At 31.0% G+C, this 17,586-nt stretch overlaps 3 protein-coding genes and 1 non-coding gene across 5 annotated transcripts; 2 read left to right on the forward strand and 2 right to left on the reverse strand.

Annotated features, from left to right (window-relative positions):
- Window positions 1–385: 385 nt before the first annotated feature.
- On the reverse strand, window positions 386–10,287 carry LOC105194648 (E3 ubiquitin-protein ligase KCMF1). 2 transcript variants are annotated; one of them, XM_011159674.3, is made up of 8 exons: window positions 10,056–10,286; window positions 7,904–8,071; window positions 7,213–7,352; window positions 6,808–7,004; window positions 6,211–6,403; window positions 4,723–4,937; window positions 3,730–4,198; window positions 386–3,304 (listed from the first exon to the last, which is right to left on the reverse strand). In XM_011159674.3, the coding sequence occupies exons 1-8, from the start codon at window positions 10,069–10,071 to the stop codon at window positions 3,110–3,112; spliced, it is 1,593 nt and encodes a 530-aa protein (XP_011157976.1). In that variant the 5' UTR covers window positions 10,072–10,286; the 3' UTR covers window positions 386–3,109. The 2 variants fall into 2 exon arrangements, with proteins under 2 accessions (XP_011157976.1, XP_039310933.1); XM_039454999.1 differs by having other exon boundaries at window positions 3,190–3,321; window positions 10,056–10,287.
- An 813-nt stretch (window positions 10,288–11,100) lies between these two features.
- LOC105194649 (dihydropteridine reductase) lies at window positions 11,101–14,131 on the forward strand. Its single transcript, XM_011159675.3, has 5 exons — window positions 11,101–11,315; window positions 12,669–12,752; window positions 12,826–13,072; window positions 13,398–13,590; window positions 13,661–14,131. Exons 1-5 carry the CDS (start codon window positions 11,226–11,228, stop codon window positions 13,758–13,760), a joined length of 714 nt encoding a protein of 237 aa, XP_011157977.1. The 5' UTR covers window positions 11,101–11,225; the 3' UTR covers window positions 13,761–14,131.
- A 342-nt stretch (window positions 14,132–14,473) lies between these two features.
- On the forward strand, window positions 14,474–14,546 carry Trnak-uuu. Its single transcript has one exon. It is a non-coding gene; the product is annotated as a tRNA-Lys (tRNA).
- Window positions 14,547–14,712: 166 nt separating this feature from the next.
- Window positions 14,713–17,445, reverse strand: LOC105194650. Its single transcript, XM_011159676.3, has 3 exons — window positions 17,142–17,445; window positions 16,500–16,656; window positions 14,713–14,934 (listed from the first exon to the last, which is right to left on the reverse strand). Exons 1-3 carry the CDS (start codon window positions 17,280–17,282, stop codon window positions 14,885–14,887), a joined length of 348 nt encoding a protein of 115 aa, XP_011157978.1. The 5' UTR covers window positions 17,283–17,445; the 3' UTR covers window positions 14,713–14,884.
- Between the last annotated feature and the right edge of the window lie 141 nt (window positions 17,446–17,586).

Consider the following 17,586-nt stretch of genomic DNA (forward strand, 5'->3'; position numbering starts at 1 on the left):
TTAAAAAGTCTATTTTGCAGAATCTTTTAAAAATTATCTCGTAATAATAATAATATGGCATATCGCATCGCTAATAACAAAGAGATATCTGGAATGAAGAGAAAAAGGAAAAAAATTTCACATGAGACAGTGACGTGGAAACAAGGGAAATGTAATTTTTCACGTATGAATAAAAAAGTCACGTAATATCGTGCATTTAAATTTGAAGAAAATTATAGCTGATTGATCGTTGAAAAAGAATTGATTAAAATCAGGAAACTAAACTTGCATTAGAGTCTTGCTTCGTTCCTGAACACTCTCCGGATTAGGCGTGAATCGTTGATTTCAACAGTCGATTTGTAACGTACGACAGTGCAATAAATTCGCTCAAATATCTGCAATTTGGTAATTTTACATACGCATACGTTTATTAAAATTAGCTCAGTACAGTATTAACTTCATCACGGAGCATCATGCGCAAAAACTTTCGCAATGCAGGCACATCCGTTTCTCAAAGAGGGGTATCGATTCTTTTCACATTTTAATTTTTTCAGGCATCCTGCATTAAGGCAATTAAGTGCACCCCATTTTATTTTACGTTTCGGATCTATTTCTTCGCAAATTGCAACTAATTACATAATACAAAGTACAAGATCGTGAATAGCTATTAAAAAAAAAACACTCGTTTAAAGTATACACATGTCGAATACGAGTAGAGAGACAGGCAAAACATTCAAGATTAGATAAACGTCGGTGAAACGACGCAATTAAAAGTTAAACAGGTTTTTTTTACAATCTGTATATTTTCTTTTTTTTTTAAATTTAATTTTGAAGTTTCTCGACCTTGCACACAGAAAATAAGATGGTCAAGCTTTGAAGTTCATACTCTATATCGTAGTAGATTCGCACACTAAATATTTTAATTCTTTTTTCCTCATGGATTTATGAGGCGTGTATATATCATTTTTGCGCACTTGTAAAACGTTGCACGGTTTGCAGAGCTACCACATCTTGCAGCTACACGCTCACACGGGATCTTAAGTGAGAGATAATTTGGATCAAGAACATCGATGAGAGAAAGAGAGACAGGAAGAGGACAAGGCAAGAGATATTATGTATACGACAGTAACATGCCAAAAAAAGGAAGAAAATAAGAGAATAAGTACTCGAAGAAAAAAAAATGAGAAAAGCAAATAACGCTGATGTATAATAGAGCACCTTTAAAATTTTACTTTCAGTAAAAATTTTACTGATGCATTCATATACATCGCACGCATACTCCGATACAATGTTACCGATGTTACCTTTGTGTATTTTACAGAAGAAATAAATATATCTCTATTAAAAAAATATTAGATATATTTGAAGGATTTGGCTTGCTATTTCGATAAAATTCAAGAAAATTTTGAAGATTTTCCATTGCCGAATCACATTCTTTTTAAATTTACGCTTTTTAAACATATAGACCGAAGTACGAATTTGATAAAAAACACAATTTTTTTTACGATTACTGCAATTGTTCAGTGCCTTAAAATGGAGTGATTAATTTTAAAAGAAATTTTATTCTTTAATTCTGTGCATCACATCGTAAAAAAATTGCAATATATGATAATTCGGAAATTAATATTCTGACAAACAATACGTAAGCATTAGTAAAACATTAAATACATTTAAACGCCAAAGATCATATATTTTAAATTATTGAATTTAAAGGCTGACATAAATTAATAAGTTATATCTAAATATAATCTCTCCACTTTATGACACACATCTTTTATGCCATGTGTATGCCAAGGGATGGTCCGCCAATACCGAGATTTTTACTAAATTAAAAATCTAATTTAATTAAACTATTAAATCTACTTGGGAGAGTCTATTACGGAAAATTTATTCTCAACATCTCTATTCTTTTAGCAACTTCTTCTATTACTTGCGTATGCAAAATGCCACAGCGCGCGCGCGAGTCAGCTCTGCTTAAATAAATTAAAAAATAAAGGAAGTTTCGTGTAAGCTACGAATGATAATTATAGACTATAAATGACTTTCTTGTACATTATACCAATGATTTATTGATTGTAAAGCATATACAGGAGTCTATTATAACGAGAATTATAATCTAAGTAGTCATCTGAAAAATATGCAGCAACGTTGTTCTGCACTGTTATACCATTCGTGACATTCATTCCTATAGTCATTTTTTCCACTATTAGTGCGCCGGAGAAGTTATCTGTAGGTTAAAGCAATTTAAAAGCGTTAGTACGGACCAACCCAGGCATGATTTTGCACTTGTGTATCTTTATCTGAAAAAGGGAGGTACATCGTTTTTTTCAAGTACATAGCACATTAGCGATCGATCGTTCGATTTGTACTGGGTATACTGATCAAATAAGATCTCTCGCACTTGGTATCATGTGACAGTAAATGTGTATAATATACACAAAATGTAATGTGAAAAGCAACACTTGCGTACACATTCGTTCACCATCTCATTGGATCAATATGTACTATTGCTAAACTCTTACATCAATATGCTGATCCACGTATCTGATTAATCCTTATTCGTACTATTCTTCGATATCTCAACAACCGAACGATAAATGCTAATATTGCTTTGTCCTCATAAGAATTTCTTTTTAACAACACATTTTTTGTTGATTCGCAAACACCTGCTCTCCAGCGGATAAAAGGTAACGCCGTATCGTGGTAGCACGTCAGCGTGGAAGAACGTGGCAAGACTCATTCGAAGAAGAGTAGTATACGCGAACGAACTCTATATATTTCGAGCATGACTGCAAGAAGTGTGAGTTATGTACATTATTCGCAAATATGCCGCAGCGGCAAGCGAATCAGCCCTTGCCCTTGTTCCATGTCACGTAACAGCAAAAATGGCGAGATTAAAGTTCGGGAAAGTTGTCATAGCGTTAGGGCACAAAAGGATGAGGACAAGGATGAGGTAGAGGAGAAGGACAAGAAGGAAAAGGAAAGGAGAGGGCGTTTCGAATAATTATTAATATATAATATTATAATAATAACAATAATGATGAGGTGTTCTAAACAGTGCTAGGACTAGTGCTAGGGAATCCTGTGTGAGGAATCAGGGTAGAGGATGGGTACATGGGCTAAGGAGGGGTTAGTGTGGGGGTGGCGGTTCCGTAGATTGGTTTCTGCCATCTACTGCCCTAACCGGCTTCCTACGCGAAGAGCCTGTTACTCCGACAGAGCCAACTCCACCTCTGAGGTAAGCAGGCGCCGGAGCTGCTATCGGTTCCCTGATAGTTCCAGTACCAGTATTCCTAATTGGTGGCGGCAGTGGTTGCTGCAATACCTAAGTCACACGAAATTCTATGAGGACTATTTCGATTTTCTATCGTCCATCAATTGTCACGTTAACAATATCACGTCTCTGGAACTAGATATAGCGTGTCTTGAAATAACACTGACGTAAGCATTATGCATAATGATAGCAAAATTAGATGAGATAAGTGAGAGATAAATTCGTATGTGGGAAAGATAGATGTTAGATATTGCTACATCGAGTTCCAAATATATTATTATATTATACATTATTATATTATTACATATATTAGAAAGTATTACATTAATTTCAAATATATTACTATAAATTAAATATATATTAGAAAGTAATATATTAATTTTAAATAAATATTACTTTCATCTCTTTTGTATCTTTACTCAATTTTATAAGTATTTTAACATATCATATTATTTATCAGAAAAATAGATGCTTACCAATGGCTGAGGTAATACACTATGCATCAATGTTTGAACTATAGGTGGATTTTGCGTTGCAATGCTACTAGGATTCGAGGATAAGCCCTGATTTTGCAGACCTGAACCTACGCTGCCAGTAGTAGCAGCAGCAGCAGCAGCAGCAGCTTGCAGAATATGCGATTCTTTTTGCTGTATAGATGCCTGCGATGTCACGTGTTTACTTGTCGCTTGTTCCCTCTTCGCTTCCTGAGTTACTCCCAATTTCTTTGCAGAAACAATGGAAGTATTGGCGTTTGGTGTTTCAGGACTGGTCGTGGCAGTAGTCGCATTCGACGCTGGTGTTTGCACAGCGCACTGCTGCTGCATCAAATCTGACAATGTTTGAGAAAGCGTTCCGACGATAAGTTCACGTGCAAAAAGGCTCCTATTTGCACTCTCACGTTCAATACTTTGTAGTTGTGAATCAGATGGCGTAGTTATGATGCATCTGCACATATGAAAAAATAAATCATGTTTATGAAATTAAAATAAGCGTCATAATATTTATCATTTTATTCCAGTACATTAAACGTTTATTTCTTTACTGTTCATGGATATATATTTTTCAATTATAAATATCACATGTTGATATATGATAAAATGTATATCAGTGTTGCTCAAAATAGATATGTAGATATTTATAATACGGTTTTTGGCAACAATTTATACAACACGTAATCTTGTGCATTTAATATATAGGCTAACAAAAAATGACTAAAAATTTTTTTCATTAGAACATGCGCTTGACTGATCGCCATTATTCTTTTGCACATTGCATGAATTTTCAATCTTGATTCAATATATATGAATAATTCAAATCAATATTCTACGCTAGCAAAGTGCACATAAAATTAACCAGATTTGTTTACCTGTTTAATGAAATTAATATCGATAAATTGTGTAAACAATATTTCATATTTGCAACTTTAAAATGTACATTATTAATTAAAGATATAAAAGGAAAATACATACCTGGGTAATAGAGACATATTATTCTGTGAATTAGAAGAAGACACACCGGACGGGTTGGCCGCATTGGTCGCGTTATTATTACTACTTGTACTGTTCGTTGTCCCCATAGTAGTAGTATGACCGCCACCACCGCCGCCACCTCCGCTGCCTCCACTTACAGAACCGATCACTTGCGTCTGTCTTCTGGGTAATCTTTCGAGTTGTTGTCTAGCAGCCTAAAAATATTTTGTTTCAGTAATCATATTGTTTATATGTAAGAAATGATTAATTCTTTTACTACAAGAAGGGTCTATTCTTTTTAGCTGAACTTCTTGCATAGTTCATCCTTCCTCATTTTCTCTCCAATGTTTTTCTCTCCACAACAAGAAAAAGAAAATAAATCGTGTAAGAAGTTCAGTTAAAAAAAACAAGACTATTGACTAAAATTAATTTGCTACTTTTGTTACTTAGAAATAACCAGAACTGGAAACAAAGTAAATTAATCACTTGCCCAATACTTTTTATAAAAATCGTACGACTATTAGAATGATAACCATTTAAATAACTCACAAGTTACCAATAAAATAACTACATACTATTTAAACTATTAAAAACAACATTACTTTCTCTAATATAATAACTATATTTTGCTGCAGCAACAGACTAAGTAATAAAAAAAATATTAGCTTACTTTAGAGTTATTTGTTACTATCATTGACCAAATGTTTCTTAATCTTTTGTATTAAAGTCAAAAATTCAATTTAATAATTTAACTCTATATAAGTCAGTAACTGAACAAAATTTTTGAAATTGTCTTTTTTCTAAACATTTCCCTATTTTTCTAACTTTATTTGTCCTTCTAATGTTCTGCTAGATTACTTATAAATATCTATTCTTTTGTTTCTAGTTATAACATCTTATCTCATCAAACAATCTCTATATATTTATCATTAAACGATAAAGCTAAATATATATATATATAATTTTTTGCCCCTTCCCTTACATATACATAAATATGGAGAGGGAGGGAGGGAGAAAGGAAGAGAGGGGGGGGGGAGAAAAACGTAATACAAGAATTAAATTATTCACTTAATACAAGTAAATATGCAATCCACATCATGTGTGTATTGGTCTGAGATTAACTTCAAGAATTGATATTGAGATACTGATAATGATATATGTAGCTAGATACGCCACTTAGCAATACATATTTGCATATCATAATTGTTAAACATTCAAAATTACTTTCATTATTTTTGTTTCATAATTTGTCATTTTCTGTTAATTTTATCTTACGATTAAGTTTTTGTATGTAATAAATATCCAACGTTATCAAATAAATAAACAAGGCTATGAATCGCGATGCATTTTAATATGTATATTTAAACACAATTCAACTTGAATGTCCTTCAGACATAATGACACATGACATGAAGATTATGCATAACTCAATAAATTTTATAAAAAAAATATGCATATACTTTTTTGTGAAGTAAAAATTAATTATACCCGAACTTGTTGTCGTTCTAATTGCAATTGCATTTGTAATTGTTGTAATTGTGTAGGTGCCGATGTACTTTGTCCACTTCCTCCTCCACTTCTGCGTACCCCTGACAATTGAGACAGCAATTCCGCAATTGGATCTATACCTTCGCGATTACTTGGGCTTAACCCTCCAGATGAACTAAAATGCATGTTGGACCTGCAGGTCCAATGATGACTTTAAAAAAACATTATCCAATACAAAATAATAATATTAAGAACTTGTAATTAATTATAAAATTTGTCAATTTTAATTTTTTAAAAATAATTTTAATTTATCATGATTTATATATCAATTATTATATATGTTTATAAAACAGCTTTTCTATAAAAATATAAAGACACAGATAGAATATAAATTTGCAAAAAATCTAATAACATAAATACAAAAGTTTGTATGAAGATAAAGTCTATAAATAATATAATCAATTATGAAATATTATCATTATAAAAATTTATTTTTTAATTTATATCAATATTAAAAAAAAAATATTTTATATATTTAATAAAGTATGTAATGTATTAAATAAATAAGTCATTAGATATCTACAGTCTTGTACATACCTACGCCCACGCGGAGCTCCAACGGCTCTAGATGGATGCGGTATCCGTCTAACACCATGTCTACTTGCAGTCGGTTCATCCAGAAAGGAAATCAGGTCCCTTGGTCCACTGCGGTGCTCTAATGTCAGATGGCCAGCAAAGTCGTCAGTTACATGATTAGGATCTCCACCTGGCACTGCTGCGCATACTGGACAAACCTGTAGAAGTACATAAATTATACATTTATGTAATCGTTAGATATTTAACCTATTAGTTCTTTACTAGTTTAGATTACTCTTCTTTAAATGTTTTTAAAGCTCCTTTAAAGAAATATTTAAAAAAAATATTAGGTACACATAAAAAAAAAAAAAAATTGAAAAAATGCTGTCCTATAAATAGGATATGAGAATCTTTTAGTACACGTACGACTTCAAACGAAGTATCTGGATGATCAGCAGCAACGTGTTCTTGTAATGTAGCCTCGGTAAAGCCCATTTTTGTACAGTAAGGACAAGTCAAGGATTGAGGCTGTTCTACACTCACACCTTCGCCACCATAGTATAATTCTAGTAAAAAGTTAATATAATATACTGGGGTTAAAACAGTAGTTCATAATAACATATGTGTAATTGAATAAATCTGTGTACAAATATCTAAATATTATTTTTAAATTTCAATTAAAAAATGCCACAAACTTATGTTCCAACTAGATATTAATTAAAATTTAATCACAGTAATATATGTCATCTGCAAATTACTTAATGTTATTATATAATTATGCTTTGAAATTTGTTCCTTTTTTATATTTATAATTTTTAAGAGAAATTAATTAAAATTTTTTAAATTTATTTTATCATTGAAAATATTGTACCGCGCAACTAAAAGCTTGAGTTGCAAAAATTTTATTATACCTCATGTATTTATAATTATGTATGAGAGTTTGGCATTGAAATAAATGAATTGTCTTCTTACATATTCTGTTGAATAATATATGTGAAAAGTTGAAACATATAGAGTGCTTTTAAAGCACTCTATATATACATATTTAATATAATTAACCATACATTTCAATATTTATAATTAACTATCAACAAAAAATATTATAATTAAGCCTTACCAAAGTCAGATCTAGTAAGTATGCATTGCATAGGATGATCTGTGAGGTGGCGAGTGGTACTAGCGCCTCCCTCGTAGCAACCGGCACATAGATCATAATCGTAGCATACAAGGCACTTGTATCTACGACCCCGAAAATTTCCTTTCAAGCAGGAATCACAGCTAACCCCTAAAAGGAAGACGTTTAACTCAATATAAATTCAAAAATATTTTTAAAATGTTACATATCATATACATATAAATTTCATACAGATTTTTTAAATACCCTGTATCTGATGTATTAGAATTTATTTATAAATTTTTTGTTATGTTATATTAATATAATAATTTATTATATTAATTATATAATATTACTTTTTTGTAATATGATAAATCCTTAATGTATATTGACTCAGACATAAAATTATAATAAGCATATAAATTCAAATTGTGGTTTAATATATTGAAAGTTATCAAAGTTACACTAATCTTATATATGTTGGACAGTTTTTATTATTTATTATTTATTATTTACTAATTTTAAAAAGGAAAAAATGATATATCAGTACAACTAAAATAGCTTAAAAATATCAAAATAAAATAATAAATGTTATATGAAGTATAAGAATTAAATCATGTATCAAATTTACCACTCAATATATTAAAATTAATTTAAATTTTACATTTTTTAAAATTATTTTTTATTAATATACATTAACTCTAAATTATTCTTAACAAAAAAGAATGGTAGAGAACATATATTATGTAAATGAAAAAGACAAAAGGCTAATTAAAAGAAAAAAAGAATAATGTTTATCATTAGTTAACAATAGTTAACAACATTTTAAGAAAAACTGTGTATATGTGTACCTCTATATAAATTTTAAACAATTTAGTTCGCATAATATTAAATATGCAATACTGTTAATTAAAAAAATATTTCTTATACAGTATTTAATATTTTTTTAACACTTCAGTATTAAAAAAATTTTTTTACTTTACAATTACGTTATACAAAACACAAACCCAAGAATACTTTTAACTTGCCAATAAGGAATTCCTACTACTATATCCAAAGTCAGATGACTATACAACTATAAATAGCAATGTGGAATAAATACGAGTCACAGCCTTGCAACAATGCAAAGCAAGATTTGGACACAGTATACACACTATCCGAGTATGATAAGTACAAAAGCACAACTGATCTACATTTCATGAAAAGGTATAAACTTAACACATATATATATTTCTTAATTCACTATAAAATTGATACACTATATTTAGCTTATAATAAAATGTTAACTTGACGTTCATGGCATACAAAAGTATTGGAATTTCTAAGTACTTCAGCTTGATCTTTGCATCAGACATGAAATTATATAACATATAACATGTCTTAGGCTCTGAAAAAATGTAAATTCTAATCAAGGAGTACACAGATTTCCCTGTGCTGTATGTGCCACTAAACTGATGCAAAACTTTATTTCTTTTATTAAAAATCTCAAAAGTCAGAGGCTTGAAAGCAATACGGCTCGCAAAACTATTTTTATGACACACATTAAGCAATGATGCTGTGATCTCGAGAGGATGGCAGGCAGATCCACCCAAGGATACAAGTCACTATGTAAAATTTCCATTGACCATCTGTGCATCGGATTCGTACAGAAGGATCACGATAACATCGGAAAAAGGTTGCAATATGTTCTGAAAGGAAGACTTGTCAGGGAAACGGGCTGGGAGATAGGAGAGACCGTGTTGAAGAGGGAGTCAGCTGAGGCGGTAGGGCGGCCTGACAGCTGATCGGACGTGGTGGCCGACGATCAGGCAGGATAGACCGTGGCGGAAGGAGAGTAAATATTGTCGCGAATCTCCAAAGATTTCTTGGGAAAACGTCGAAAATCCGCAGAAATTCGCGTAAATTTTCACCGTGTGCTGCCATCTGGCCTCTGACATTAGGCCCCTCGGCCACGGGAGCTCGCGGGACGTGTCCCGTGTCAAAGGGACGTCCCCGCGATTTGACGGTCCCGCGGACACCGTCAAGGATCCTCATGGATCCACGGCGAATGATTTCGCATGCCCCACGCAACCCAAAAACCGCTCGCCGCGATAAATCCCTGCGTATGGTCGCCCGTCTCCCAGGCTGACTTGCCTGATTCGGTGCATGTACGTACCTTCATGTCGACTCATTTTCCGTTTAAAATCTCATATACGCCAAACCACGCGAACCCCTCGCGATCGCACGCTCTGCGAGACACGATCGCCGGCCGTCGCTACGTAGGCACCTCGGCGTCGCTCGGTCACGGGCCAACGCGACACGGGGAAAACATCAATCGTCAAACAAAAAATTTATCGTTAGAATTTCCAGCGTAAAACCTAACCCAACTAGGCTGACGAACGTGACGTCACGATAGACCGGCCTACTGGGTATTTCGTTGGATGTTGCGCGCCGCCGGCGCCGTCTATTGGTTAGAGCTCTAGATTACATTACAAGAGTAGCGCAATCCTTTTATCAGCGAATGAACAATTGTGTTTTCCTATTGGCTGTTTACTTTTTTTCACCTCTCTTTTGAATCAAATTGGTTCTACGGGGTGTTCGGTAAAAATCTTACAATAATTATTCAGTTTAAAGATCTCTACTCCGGAAAGCGACGCTTTAAAACACAAATTCTCTGCTTTAAAAACATAAATTATTTTCTTATATAATCTTTGTGTTTTTAAAGCAGAAAATAGTTTATTATTTAATTATTTTGATTTATTGTTATTTAATTATAAATGATTTGATAGATATTTATTGAAATCATCAAACGATGCATTACAAAGTGCATACATGCTTCAAATTCGTGCACTTTTCGCATGTGCATATAGCCAGAGAGCATGCACATGTAGCCACGGATCATATTTTCATGTCGCTTCCTTTTGTCGGTATGACAGGTTTCTTAACTTAAATAGTCCGATTAATATCTCGCTTCGTGGGGTGAAGCGATGCTTTTTCTGCCAGATTCTTTCGTTTTGTGCAAAAACGAAACGATTGAGTGAAAATTCATTAAAATTGGAGGTGATTGAGGCCTTTAATTATTAATTTAAAAAACTAGTGTCATCGCACGATTTTTTTCATATCTCCTTTGTTCCAAAAGACGTTTACGCACGTTTGCGTCACTCGGTAGACACCACGTCGACGTGATGAGACACTCGACAGCCATCGACAAATATGTAATTCATGGTGAAATCTGACGATCCTTTCACGAAACTTTCCGAAAGCCTCTTCGCACGTGATCGTATCATTCCGTCGGTAATCGCGGGTCTCCGGGTCGGTCTCGCGAAATCGTATCATTTATTGAACAATGGCCGCGGTACTCGGACGCGTAATTGTGTACGGGGGTAAGGGTGCCCTCGGCTCGGCCTGCATATCGCAATTCAAATCGCAAAATTGGGTGAGTAAGGGACTCACGAACGCCATTACCCTCGCGTCCAACGTGATTTGGGTTCGATTAATCGCGCGATCGTCTTATCGGCAGATCTTATCAGTATGTTGCGTAAAATTTGATTAGAGTTTTCTGTTTCGGTATTCTATTAAAATAATTTATAAATATGCAAGAACATATATCATTACATACACAGGCATCAAAAGAATATAAATATATATGAAATATTTAAAACGGCAAAATATAGAGTAATGACTTCGAAGCCTTCGTTTTATCAATCGATTTATCGGTGACTTTTGCCCGGTTGTTTTCATAAATCGTATATTGATATTTTCGTATGTTTTTAATTTTTTGTCATAAAGTTTATCGCAATAAAATAAAAATTGTTTTTTTGTGATGTGTAATTTACATGGAATTTATTTAAGTCCGTATCAAGAAGCATATGGAGATGTCATATGATTTGACCCGAATGACAGTCGACTGTTTTCTCTTTAATTTTTGCGGTTCCATTAATCTGCGATCGTAAATATTTTCGGAGTAATTTCAGATTATATGCGACATTATATATGGTTTTTTGTCTATTTCATTATCTTTTTAATTTTTATATGTCATTAATATATAAATAAATATTTTATATATTAATATAATAATAAATATTTTTTTTAATATGTGATTATATAATTAAAAGATTTTGTAATTTAATCAAAATTACCTTACATGAAAAATTTTTCCTTGAGGTATATTCATATGTACATATAATAAATGTCTGAAGGATGTTGCATAAAAACTATCTGTACCAAGGTTACAGGTAGTCAGGCAAGTCCTTTCACAAACACTTCTAGAGGCTTCTAGAAGCTATTTGCCTTTACTTTTACATTTAGATAAATGCACACTTGGACCAATTGCATTCACATTTAGTTAAATTGTATTTTTTTAGTTGAAAAGCACAAATATATTTATTGTATACTAATTATTTTATTACAAATTATTTTAATACAAGTGTCATTTGTATTATTAATTGTATGTATAAAATTATTAAATATTTGTATAATATTATTGATTTGTTATATTAACCTTGCTGTTTTCAAACTTTCTATCATATCATTGAAGTTAATAGAATCAAAAAGCTCTGAAAAATAAAAAATAGTTGTAGAATTTTGATAGACAGAATCATCAAATCCCAGAAAAAAAAGTTTTTAAGGAAAATTGATTAATAAGAAAATAAAATGCACTTTTGGATCATACAGATCAAACAGGATAACAGGGTTAAATATCTATTATGTTGTGTTATGTATAATTATTTATGTATAATCATAAATTATTATTTTGGCACTGTATACATGTTGTAATTATAATTTTTAGTGGGTTGGCTCCATTGACATGAAGCCAAATGAACAAGCAGATGCGAATATGATTGTAAATCCAGACAATAATTGGCAGCAGCAGGTAATTTTTTGTCTTTTATTGACATTTTTATTAGGAATATCCATGTGGTAGATATTAATTACTTTCTATTCAGCAAACAGAGATCTTGGCCCAAATTAAAGAAACACTGAAAAATGAAAAAATCGATGGCATTATCTGCGTAGCTGGGGGATGGGCTGGAGGTAATGCAGCACACAAGGATTTCGTGAAAAACAGTGACTTAATGTGGAAACAGAGCGTTTGGAGTTCTGTTATAGCTGCTAGTATCGCTGCTGAATACTTAAAGGAAGGGGGATTCCTCTCTTTGACTGGTGCTAAGCCAGCGTTAGGAGAAACACCAGGTTTAATAATAATGCAAAATATATAATAGGATATTACGTAACTAGTGGTCGGAAAAAAGGTGATTCTACATGGAAAAAAAAAAAAAAAAAAGTCAAAAACTTTACATAAAACGAATTTATGAGATATTTTATATTTCTAAATATGTAATTTCAAATTTGATTATTTTGAAAATGATACATCATATGAAGTAATTTTATTGTATGTTAAAAATTTTTTTTATGTAGATTCACTCCTTCAATCTTGCTATTCCAGTTATGGAATACTCTGTAAATAAATCATGTACTTTTTTGTATTTGCTAAAAGATCGATTTTACTCTCGATTAGGTATGATTGGCTATGGAATGGCAAAGGCAGCTGTTCATCAGTTGACAAAATCTCTGGCGGCCAAAGATAGTGGTCTTCCTCCCAACAGCTTAGTAGCTTGCATATTACCAGTTACTTTAGATACGCCAATGAACAGAAAATGGATGTCCAAAGCTGATACAAGCACATGGACTCCACTTGAGTTTGTTTCCAAGTAAGATGAGATGTTCATATATCAAACTAATCTTGCATTTTCTATTATAAAAAGAACACTTTGTTTATAGTTTGTTCTGGAAATGGTCTCAAAATCAAGATCGGCCTGCTAACGGTTCTCTTCTGCAACTCATTACCAAGGACAATAAGACGGAGCTAATCACAGCTTAAAGATATCAAATGAAATAAAATTCATGGGAACAAAAGTCTCGGAACATTTATGACAATATGATAATAGATGTCGTTTATTGTTATGTAAAGAAGAGAGATATGTTCAAGAGCGGCAAGTCCTCCGAAAGTTATATTTGTATCAAGAACCAATGTAATTTTTTTATAAGTTTTTAAATGTTCATTCCAACATTATATATTTTTGTATTGTGTACATAAATCATTTAATATTTTAAAGAAGATAATTTTAGTGCATGTGCATATACAGTGACATATCTGTTTTTGTTGCGAATGTAGAATATATATACATACATATACTATATTAAATGTTGCAAAAACAAAAAAGAAAAATTACTTAATGCATCATGAACAAATTGTCTCTTTCATGTAAATCTCTTCTCCTTTTTGACCTTTATTAATGCAATCGAATAATAACTAAATTTTTTTCTGTTTATAATTCATAAAATTTTATTTCTTATGTAAGTAAATTTTAACATTTTAATCCAACTTGCAGTATTATTATAGCAAAATATTTAATGTTGAATATTATTGAAAATACCGTGATTATAAATTATATTAAACATTTTGCGATCCACTATTAATTTTTTAACAATTAAATTTATTTGCTTTTATTTAAAAAAATTATTAAGCTTATTTTATGTGAAGATAAATAAGTATCTATAGTAACTAACACGTTCAAAGAAAGTTAAGTATCAGCCCGGATAGCTCAGTCGGTAGAGCATCAGACTTTTAATCTGAGGGTCCAGGGTTCGAGTCCCTGTTCGGGCGTTTTTTTTTTTTTTATTACTCGGAACAGAATATATTTTGTACAAATAGTAATTTAAGAATTTTAAGTAAAATATGTTTAATAGCATGTTTAATTCGATATACTTACCATAAAACTTTATTTTCATACATATATTACAGATTATAACTTGCAATGTATAAATAATCATTTATTATATTTTTTCAGATATTTATTATTTTTGTACAATATGTAGTATTATCTGTGACAATGATGTTGAAACAGCACGTAGACTAGGTCTATAGATACATATAAATCAATCGGCGAACAAATTTCGTGGCATATATATATATATATTATACTAACGCCAAACAAATTATGCTTATTTTTCTTTGGATAGATTGAAAAGCTCGTCGAACATTTTTTGTTCCGCTGAAAAGAAAAAAAGAAAAGTTTATATTTATGATAAATTTTCAATTTGCATTATAACATACTTCTATAACATTTTTATACATGCTATCTAAAATTCAATCGTGATTTGAAGAATAATGGAAAGGAACATACAGAGACTAATGAAAAAATTATAATCAAAAAGACAGAAGACAATCTCATGGAACATATTTTATAACATGTAATGTGACCAAAGAGATTGTATATAAATGTGACTCAACTCACTTTTATTATTTAAATGCACCTTTAAGCTTACAGTTTATGTTACATATATTTGAAATTCAATAAGCTAATATTTTTTTAAACTAAATTAAGTTAAAGCTAATGGCTTATAAAATTAGCTTAGTTACATTAAAGGTTGCATGAATAAAAAAATAACTCAGGTAGTAGTTGCATTAAGATTAAATTAAGTTAAATTAAAAATTAATTTTAGACAATTTTATTTATATTAAATTAAAATACCATAAATTAAAAATTTTTTAAATTAGACTAGTGTAAATAACAAAACAATTCTAATTTTAATATAAATCATCAAATAAGTTTAATGTTTTATTTATGACTTAATTTATATATAAAAAAAAATACATTTTTTATATAGGAATACTTTTCTTTACGTTTTATCTTTTACATAGGTAAATTTTTTAACTTAGAAAAATGTTAATTAACTTTAAAAATAACTATATGAACTATAATAAAGTCAAAAAAGTTAACAATTAACTTATTAAAATTAACTAATTGTAAGTTAAAAATTATACAGTTTAATTTTATTTAATTTTTAGCTTTTTAACTACTTATTATCTAATCCTGCATATGCTATAAAATTTTAGACAAATGCATACAATCATTGATAAAATTGAGCTTAGAATATGGGGTATGGCATTTAAAACTTTTTCACTGATCAGATTGTGTGATGTCAGAAAAAATATATAATAAAAATTCTTGTACAAAATATATTCAATTAGAATTAAGATTATTTTTCAATAAACTATTTGCAAATAATAGAACAAACTTATAAAATATATTGAAACTATCTTTTTTCATGACAAAATATATTTATTTTTACATATTATTAATTAGATAATTGTCACAGCTGTAAACATAGCTTATTTCATTTTTAGTATACATATTTATTTTCAGAAATATGATTCACTAACAAAACAAAAAGATAATTTTTGGTATATTTTACAAATCAATTCTATCGACTGTAAATGTTATTTTGTTGAAATATTTCATTTTAATATATTTTACAAGATTGTATATTTTCCTGTTTCTGACATCACAATGTAAAATAATAATGGTAAATAAACATGAGGGACTTAATATAAAGTTTCCTGGCAAAACTAAAGATCTGAATCATAAATTGAATGTAAGGGAAAAGTAACAAAAGTGTAAGAGGTATTGCCTCTTAAAACACCCATTTTATGCTTCACCAATCCAATTTACACTTTCTAGAAGTTTCATTTAAATTAGACTTAAACATTCCAGTTTTTTATTTTTGCCAGGAAGGACATTTATTTTTACATTTATATTTGAGTCAAGTGTTTTACCTAATAAAGAAAGTCTTTTTTCCTCAGCTAGCTTGGCGTCACGTACAGGTTTAAGTCTCAGTTCCTCTGCTCTGCGAGCATCCTCTTTCCTTTTCAATCTTCTGTGATGATATGCACCGTAGGCGATTCCAGTAAGGAGCAGACTCCAGCGGCAAAACTTCAAAGTACAGAAAAATAGAAATTGTTTATGTATCCTAGTGTTTATAAAGACATTACTACTAATTTTATAAGTGCCACTTCTGAAACAAGCTAAGGGAAGTTTAATTCGCAAAATAATAGTCACATAAAAATCAATTACGAATTACTAATCGAATTTCGAGAATTTACTTTAAACAGAGCAAAACACTTCAAGGTTAGAAAATCAGGAGGGTCAACGTTAGGAAACTATTCAATAAAAATCAGAGCCGTGAATTATCGCAATAATGTAAAATGCTATCACCAATTATCTTATATATACATTTATTAATTCCAAATACCTTCACAAAACAGTAGAAAAATTATGTAATAAAGTCAATCCGATCAAGAGGCGAGAGATGAGAATTCAATCGAACATTTGCGAGAAAACTTTTATCGTAAAATAATATTAGGAAGATGGATAGCAAAATATACGATGACGGTATCGAAAGAAGCTGTTTCTCTTACTTTAATAAAAGGAGAAACCCGCAAAGGTCTCGGATTCAACTCGGTGGCCGACATCTTGCTCGCGGATGAGACAGGATGAGAATGATGAGAATCAGAGAATGTCGTTTCTTGCGAGTGCTCGAATCGTGACGTTTGTGACATAATACGCGCGAACTTCAAAAATGCTGTTTTGCTTTTCGTAGTTACATTCCGTTTGTTTTCTGTTCCCGAACTCTCTAAATAAATGTACAGAAAATGAAATAGATAGATGTTTCAAGGTGAAAGCAAGAAGGAATGTTCCAGTGCAGTCTAGTGCAGGAATAGAAAACAAGATATTATTATATCTTCTGTATGTATGTAAAACTAAAGTAGGCATATAGTTAGACATTAGAGAAAAGAAAGGAAAGACGAAAAAGAACTATTATAATATAAATTTCTGATAGTATCTCGCCAGTGTAGAAATTTA

Source organism: Solenopsis invicta, chromosome 11, assembly GCF_016802725.1.
Source record: "Solenopsis invicta isolate M01_SB chromosome 11, UNIL_Sinv_3.0, whole genome shotgun sequence".
In the NCBI taxonomy this organism is placed as follows: domain Eukaryota; kingdom Metazoa; phylum Arthropoda; class Insecta; order Hymenoptera; family Formicidae; genus Solenopsis; species Solenopsis invicta.

Coding starts and splice junctions, on each gene's coding strand:
- LOC105194648 (XM_011159674.3), bottom strand. Junction 7,353..7,903: donor ACTTACTAGATCTGACTTTG/GTAAGGCTTAAT, acceptor ACTTTTTACTAG/AATTATACTATGGTGGCGAA. Junction 7,005..7,212: donor CAGATACTTCGTTTGAAGTC/GTACGTGTACTA, acceptor GTACTTCTACAG/GTTTGTCCAGTATGCGCAGC.
- LOC105194649 (XM_011159675.3), top strand. CDS start 11,226: ATGGCCGCGGTACTCGGACGCGTAATTGTGTACGGGGGTAAGGGTGCC. Junction 11,316..12,668: donor AATTCAAATCGCAAAATTGG/GTGAGTAAGGGA, acceptor TATAATTTTTAG/TGGGTTGGCTCCATTGACAT. Junction 12,753..12,825: donor ACAATAATTGGCAGCAGCAG/GTAATTTTTTGT, acceptor CTTTCTATTCAG/CAAACAGAGATCTTGGCCCA.
- LOC105194650 (XM_011159676.3), bottom strand. CDS start 17,282: ATGTCACAAACGTCACGATTCGAGCACTCGCAAGAAACGACATTCTCT. Junction 16,657..17,141: donor GGGTTTCTCCTTTTATTAAA/GTAAGAGAAACA, acceptor TGTACTTTGAAG/TTTTGCCGCTGGAGTCTGCT. Junction 14,935..16,499: donor AAAAAGACTTTCTTTATTAG/GTAAAACACTTG, acceptor TTTTCTTTTCAG/CGGAACAAAAAATGTTCGAC.